The sequence below is a fragment of the Gallinula chloropus genome (genome assembly GCF_964237585.1).
Source record: "Gallinula chloropus genome assembly, chromosome: 5".
In the NCBI taxonomy this organism is placed as follows: Eukaryota; Metazoa; Chordata; class Aves; order Gruiformes; family Rallidae; genus Gallinula; species Gallinula chloropus.
The window spans coordinates 67017350-67025088 of record NC_140090.1 but is presented as its reverse complement, the minus strand read 5'-3'; the positions used below and the strand labels follow the sequence as shown (position 1 = coordinate 67025088).

Below are 7739 nucleotides of genomic sequence, written 5' to 3'. Positions count from 1 at the left end.
CTGCACCCCCCTGCCAGGGCACAGGGGGAGGGACCCCCCTCTGACTTACCCACATCGGCTGGGCCCCACGCTCGGAAAGAAGCGCTCGAGACAGCCTCAAACCGAAAAGTCATTTTATTGGTACCATACATGACTCATAAATGGCACAAACTATGGAGGGGAGGAAGGGAAAGGAGGGGGGGGATAAACCAAAAAAAGAAACAAAAAAGAAACCAAAAAAGAAACAAAAAAGCATTACAGTGGGCCTGGGGTGGGGGGGCAGGGGCAGCGGGGGGCTCCGCACCCTCCACAGGAGCCCAGCAGCATGGCGGTGAGAATCGTACCTTAATTGCCAAGCAGAGTCCCCCTCCCCGCCATCCTCCCACCCTGGGAGCCTACCCCCACCTGCCAAGGGGGCTGTGGGGACCCCCGTGCCTGCGGCTGGGGGTCCATGAGACTGAGCGCTCCATCTCTGGGCATCCCAGGGAGGGGCTCAGGAGCTGGTCTGGGCATCTCTTGGGGAGTTTGGGCTTGAGATGAGGCCAGGGCTGACCCAAGGGGCTCCCATCTCCCTGTCCCACCCCATGGACAGCAGAAAGGTGGGGGGAGGGGGGGGCTGTCGCCCCACCAGCTCAGCCACCCCCTCCAGTCAGGCAACACTCCAGGGCAGGGGCAGCCCCACAGTGACACCCCCCCAGCCCCACGGGACAGTGGGATACATGCTGTGGAATCCCTGGCAGGGAGCTGAAGGGGAAGGGGATCTGGTGGAGAGAGTGGGGTGTACCCGCCAATCCCCCAAACCGCAGGGCTGCTCCACCTGCCCCAGGCTCCTTTACACACACACAGACAGACGCACAAACCTCTCGCACACACTCTTGCACACCCCACACCCCCCCTCTGGGGCAGCCCCCCCCCCAGCCACTCCCACGGCAGCAGCGCTCGCTGCAACCCCACCTTGGAGCCATGCTGGGGGGTGCCCACAGGCAGCCCCAACCCCCAGCTTCCCCCCAAAACCCCCCACTGAGGCTGCTGGGGCGAGCTGGCGAGCACAAACACCCTCCCCCCGCACCTCCCATCTTCTCCTTAGAAGAAGCCTTGGAAGGGATTATTTTTTTTTTCTTTTTTCTTCTTTTTTTTTTAAACCAAAAAAACCCCAAAAATTATTATTTTTCTCATCGTTTCCCCTAACATCAATGGAGGCACCTGCTCTAGTGATAACACATTGAAAGAACAGTATCGTACACACTGTCTACAGCGCGGAAATGTACAAGCACGAGGTACACGAACCCGAGGAGGGGGAGCAGGGACAACAGCACACAAGATTTACATTGAGGAGGGAGGCGGGGGGCTGCCCCCCCCCGGCCCCTGGAGGGATTAGAAAGGAAGTCTGCAAAGTCTCTCCTTGGTTTGAAGCTCTCCGAACTGGATATAAAACGAGACTCCCAAGAGAAGAAGCCTGTACAAAAGTCAGGACAGGGGGAGGGGGCTCAGGGTGGGGAGGGGGGAACTGGCGAGGGGGCTGGAGGGGGGACACGGACTTGTCCCGTTTTTTTTTTCCTTTTTTTTTTTAAACTTACAATTTTAATAATATTATTTTTTTTTTCTTAAAAAAAGACAAAAGTAGGAGGTACCAGGAGCTGGGGGTTGCAAAGGGGCCCCAGGCAGACTGACGCAGGGAGGGGAGAAACGCAGGGGCTGCGGGGCAGGGAGTGAGGGCACTGGCTGCTCTGGCAGACCCAGGGGTCCGCTGTGTCCTCCCCAGCCCCCCAAGCCCCCCTTCCCTCCCTCCTGCACTTTGTATATACAGAGTGCCCCCATGGCCCCGCTGCGCTCTCGCCCCTGGGGAGCAAGGGAAAGGGGAGGATGCAGGAGAGCAGGGAAATGCCACGGGGCCCTTTCCCCGACACCACCCCAGCGCAGCAGGATCCGAACCTGGCCGGAGGAGGCTCCGTGGCAGAGCCAGTGGCACAGGGAAGGCTTTCCATCACCGTCCCCACCCCCTACCCAGCCGCAGGTGGGCTGGGGACGTGCAGCCCCTCTGCAGGTGGCTGCCTGGCAAACCCCGGCTGTAGGACCCGGGGAGGAGGAGGAGGAGCAGGAGGGTCTCTGGCCTGTACCAGATCCCAGCGCAGGGCATCTGCACGCCGACGGCTTCCTGGTCGCACCAGCTGCTGCCGACACCTCCCTCCTAATTCCCCCTGCTCAGCAGACAGGGTCTGGGAACATTGGGGCGGGGATGAGAAGCTCTCCGGGGAAGATGCGGGGATGAAGAGGGAGAAGGGGGAATAACGAAGCTACAGGAGGTGGTGGGGGGAGAGGGCTGGGGGCTGCCTGCCTGGCACACACCCCAGGCCGTGCACCCCGTCGGCTGCGCGGCGCCGATCTGCCTCCGGTACCTCGCCACTTCCCAGTCACTCTCCGTCGTAAATGTACAGGTAGATCGGTTGGGACTGAGTCCACGGGGCGGCGGGGGGGCCGTTACTGCGACGCCTGCGACGTGGGGTTCTCTGACTTGCTCTCCTGGCTGGAGGGCGGTTTGCTGTTCCAGGGGCTGTTGGCCCCCAGCGCCGGCGAGTTGTTGAAGCTGTCCTCGTCGTCAATGCCGTTGGCGGCGTCGAACTGCGTGTTCTCCAGCCGGGTGATGAGCCGCTCATCCTCGTCCCCAAACTCCCCCCCCATCAGCGTGGGCTCGCCTACCACCATCACATCCTGAAAGGGGAGACGGTCCCGAAACATAATCGAGGTGGGGGGAGCCCGGGCCGCCAGACCACCCCCCCCAGCACTGCAGCCCCTTTTCCCAGCTGCGGGGCCACCTCCCTCATCTCCATCATGGGACCAGAGGCTCGGGCACCGTACAGGGTGGCACATCCTCTTCCCCTTGCAGGTCAGGGAAGGCAGCTAGGACACCCCCTTCTCCTCCCCGCTACCCAGAGAGCGCTGGGGGCAGTCCCCAGGGGTCTCCCCCTAGCCACTCCAGGGGGCTGGGGCAGGGGGCCCTCCCCTCCACCCCGGGGGAGGAAGAGAGAATGGAAACGGGATGCTTACAGGTACCTGACTGGACAGGGCAAAGGTGCTGGCTGGGCTCTTCTTCTTGCTGTTGCTGTTGTTGGTGTTTCCCCCACCAGAGCTCATGGTGCTGCCACCCGACATCTTCCTTTTCCGGCGCTTGCTGGGCTGCTGCCGCGCTGGCTCCGCTGGCGGAGGGGGGAGACACGGTCAGTCCCAACAAGAAGGTAAGGTGTCCCCCACCCCCTTCTCTGCAACCTTCCCTGCAAGGACCGTGCCCCCCACAGCAGCATCGCCAGCCCTCCTCCCCTCCACAGCTGCCCTGAGTTCCCAGCGCAGGGCACGGGAGAGGGTGCAGGGTAGATTTCTGCCCCTGCTTTGCTTTCCACAAGCAGCTGGCAGCCCCCACGCAGGGAGCGCTGGCTGCCAGCAGCCTGCCCTGCCCCAGCGGGAGGGCAGGCCAGCAGAGAAGGGAGCCAGCTGCCAGACTTGCCAACCCCAGCCTCAAAAGACGAGGCCAGGGACAGACTTCGGGGTTGGGAGAAGCTGGTGCCAAGGGCAGAGCCTGAGCGGGCGCTGCTGGAGACCCGCAGGCAGCACAGCCGGCAGCGTGAGACTCACCAGGCGGAGCGACCATCCGCTGCCACTTCTGGAAGAGGCAAGTCTTGAGGCAGTCCCGGGGACTGAGGCTGTAGGTCTTGTGCCGTGACATGAGCTCCTGCATTGGTTCTAGGATTACACAGAGCTGCAGGGAGCAGACAGACACGGGGTTAGACTGTGACACTCCAGGCCTCAGCAAAAGCCCCTCTGCCACGCAGCCATCTGCGCTGCGCCAACCCAAGGTGTTCTGGGAGCCTGTGGGCTCCCTCCAGCAGACCCACTGCCCCACAGCTCTCTGCAGCCTGTCTGCAGAACCGCTCCTGCAGAGACTGCCCTGCTGCCTCCTCACACCCCAGGGCAGCCAGGCGTTATGCACCTGAGAGTCCAAGACGTGGCCATCCTAGCCATCCCCCCACCCCAGGAGTGGACCTGTGTCCCCCCACTCTTCTTGCAGGCTTACTCGGAGGTAGTTGAGTGTGGAGTTTGAGAGCCCACAGCGGGTGATGTTCTTGGATAACTGGTCCAGCATCTGGGGATCCTGTGCCTAGGAGCCAGAGAGACAGACAGCTCAGCTGCATCCAGGCTGGGGGTGGCCCTCCCGTGCCCCAGCCTGAGACAAGGGACAGGGCAGAGGTCCCCTCAACCTGCGCAGCAGGGAGAGGAGCTCAGCAGCCCCGTGTCACCCATGTTCTGGGGGAACTCCTGGAGCAGTACTCACATGCATGGCAAGGATGCTGCGGGGGATGAGCTCTCGATGCTGGCGGATACTGAAATGCCACGTCTTTATCCTCATCATGTCGTCGAACATGAACTCCAGGTAGAGCCGCCCCTCCACACACACCTGGACAGGGCACAGGGTCAGGCACAGGCTGCCCCCACTTCCCAGATCCCCCGGGGAACCCACTGCTGCACACTGGGACACCCTCCCAGCCAGCTGCCTCTGCCTGCCCTGAGACTGCGCAAGCCAAACCCACAACGGCCCGGGGTTCTCTGCAGAAAAGGGGGTGCTCCCAGGCTGGCTGGGGCATGTGGAATTACAGCGTGGCACTCAACAAGCCATGGAAATCAGTGTCCCTCCCCCCGTGGGGCTGCAGGTGCTGCAAGGGCATGCTGGACTGAGGTGCCAGGGGTGGGAGAGGCCAGGGGTGCAGACAGTACCTGGGTGAACATGGGCTTGCCGTGCTGGGTGACCATGGTGCACTGGTCACAGTCCAGCGAGACGAAGTTGTTGTGGAAGGACTCCTTGGGGTGCTTGAGCACGTAGTAGAGCTCTGTGGCCCCCCCTTCAAAGATGCTGCGGAAGTAACGGGGAATCAGAGTCCGGCCGATCGCTGGAGCGGGAGGAGGAGGAAAGCAGCATCAGTAAACCTGGCTCACGCAGACGTGCCACGGGGCTGCACACAGGGAGGGTCCCCCCGGTCCCTGTGAGCTGAGCTCCGACACCCTGCCCGCATCCCCCTGCTGGAGAGGCAATGGCCTGGGGACAGAGGGCTCAAGCTGCTACTCACTGTATCTCTTTGGTCCATCCTCCAAGCAGAAAGTGATTGTTAACATGGCATCATCCTCAAAGAACTCTGTGGTGAAGGCATCCCACCACAGATTGTCACATTCCTGGGGACGACAGATGCCAGGTTACAGGGAGGAAAGAGAGACAGACAGACAGACAGACACTGGCTGCCAGGCGCAGCCACCACATGTTTGGCCTGCAGAGGTCTGTGCTCCTGGCTGAGCACTCGGGAGATGGTGATGGTGAACGCTGCCCCACAGCCAATGAGGGGCATGGCACTCAGGGACCGGCACAGCAGGGAGGGACCCCGCTGCCAAGGGAATCCTCCTAGAGCCAAGGCAGCTCACGAGGGAGGGCAGCACAGAGGAGACCCCATCCACACACACACACCTGGCAGCATCCCTCCCCCCACCCTGCTGCCCCTCGCTCCCACAGCTTCCCACCTCTGTCCAGTTCTGCAGCCGCTTGTTGAGCTCAAATATCCTGTAGTCAGTCTGGTTCCCATACGGCGTGTGCCTCCTGCCCAGAGCACAGAGCAAGCAGTCAGAGGGGGAGGCAGCCACGGCGGCACGGGGAGGGTCCTGAGCCCGCAGCAGGGGATGCACAGCCCCTCCAAGGCTGGGCACGAGTCTCAGCAACACCCCTCCCAAATCCTAGCCAGCACTGTGCCAGCCCTGCTGAGGCATCCCCACCGCAGGCATGAGTTCCCCTCCTGGTGGGGTTCCCACCAGCCCCCCATGCTTACCCAATTCCAGGCTCCAGGTACGTTGGTGGGTACATGGGAGTAGGTCTGGTGGGAGGAAAGAAATGCAGGCAGGTCAGCGCCAGTGGGCATCTCCCTCCCTCCCTGTTCCCACCAGCAGCTCTCCAGGGATGTGCCTGGCAAGATTACAGTTTGGGCTGGTGCCAAGCAGGACGGAGGTGGGAGAAGGGGCTGTTTTGGCAGGAGCTGGGAGTGCTCCATGTCCTGGGTTATCCCAGGGGCTTGGCCTGACAAGGGGCTTGGCCCCACAGGCCAAACATCACCAAACTTCTTTCACCCCAAACATGACCCTTTCTCCACCCATGCCTGCTCCAAGCCCATCTCTCTCAGGAGCTAACTCAAATGCATGTGCCACAGGCTCCATACACTGCTGGGAAGCCCAACAGAGAGACCCTGCACAGAATCCCCAACCTCACAGACCCCCTCCCCAGACCACAGCTCACCCCACATCTCGATCCAGCATGGTGCCCGGGTGGAAAGGGGGGAAGGCGTTGCCGTTTGGGGGCTCCTTTGGCGAGTACAGCTTGAATGACTTAGAGGAACAGCCTGTAGAGAGAGGGGGGACATGGCTTAGCTGGGGACACCCCACAAAAAAAGAGACCTTACTGCAAGGAGGAGGATAAGGAGGAAGGATGCAGGAGCAGCCAAGCCCCTGACAGCACAGCCCCATTCCTACTCCGCTCCCCTCTGATCCCAGCCCAGCCCCTTCACCCCACACGTGGCTCTTGGCATCCCCTGTGCAGGATGGAACCCACAGGGTCAGGGCTGAGCTCTCCGGTCTGGCAGCTGGAGGGGCCTGGCCTCATCCCAGGGGGATCCCAATGGTGCCCAGAGTTTGTCGGTTCTCAGCTGACTCAGGGGACAGTGCCTGAGGGGGACAGTCCAGCTGGTAAGCTGAGAGTGGAGGGGGGTGCTGGCTGGGCCCTATCCTCCCCCCAGCCCTCCCTCCCATGCCGCTCCTAATCCCACCGACCCGACCGGGAATCACATGGGATCTTTTCGCTGACCTTTCTATCGCCATGGTGACGGGTGAATAATCGCCCGGAGGGACGGATGGCGGGTCCTCAGGCAGCCACCATCTGCTGCTCGGGCAGGCCAGCGGCCACCCGGCTCCACGCGGATGGAGAGATCCCACACAGAAGCTCCCTGCCCCGATCAAACCACCCCAAAGCCCTGCTGCCCTCCGCAGCACCGGGACAAAGGATGAGGAGCCCACAGGGGTCCATGGGGTGCGATGGGGTGTGCAACGTGTGCAAGCCAGCACCCATCTCTGAAAGGAACCCGGGCATCCCTCAGGGCCCGCTGACTGGAGACAGGGGTGCCCAGCAGATCCAGCCACGCCAGCACGGCCAGCCCCATCGGGGCTCCTGAGGAGTGATCAGGGGCTCTCACGCTCGCCAGCCCCCTTCCACTGCCAGGGCAGGTTTCTGGGAGCAGCGGCTGCCAGCACCCCTCCCCGAGCCCCGCGGGAGCCCCGGCACACCCCGCGGCTGGCAGGACCCGGCACGCCGCGCCCGGGTGCTGCTGAGGCATGTGGCTCCCCCCCGGCGGGCAGATGGGCTGACCTGGATGGGGCGCAGCGGCGGGCAGGCTGCCAGGCAGCTCCGGCTCCACCGGCTCAGCCGGCCCCGTCACACATGGGCACGTCTGCCCCCGTCACACCGCAGGCAGGGGCCCCAAAGCCGGCTGCACTGGGCTGCTGGCTGCAGCCAGGGCCAAGGCGGGATCCCCTTCGGCCGCCTGCCCGCACACAGCCCTGGGCTGGGCACTTCCCAACGCCCACGAGCTGCCAGCATTGCCACCCGGTGAGCCCAGCGATAGAGGGAAGTGCCTGGGAGTGCCAGGCACGGCGCCGCCGCACAGCCCGGCCATGGGACAGGATCG

The 7739-nt window shown here is 63.0% G+C and overlaps 1 protein-coding gene across 1 annotated transcript; it reads right to left on the bottom strand.

Annotated features, from left to right (window-relative positions):
* Positions 1 to 1009: 1009 nt before the first annotated feature.
* Positions 1010 to 6876, bottom strand: LDB1 (LIM domain binding 1; the record flags this gene model as incomplete). Its single annotated transcript, XM_084264632.1, has 11 exons — positions 1010 to 2688; positions 3025 to 3173; positions 3607 to 3730; positions 4046 to 4129; positions 4304 to 4426; positions 4744 to 4916; positions 5094 to 5196; positions 5536 to 5611; positions 5838 to 5882; positions 6299 to 6401; positions 6825 to 6876. 11 exons carry the CDS (start codon positions 6874 to 6876, stop codon positions 2458 to 2460), a joined length of 1263 nt encoding a protein of 420 aa, XP_084120758.1. The 3' UTR covers positions 1010 to 2457.
* Between the last annotated feature and the right edge of the window lie 863 nt (positions 6877 to 7739).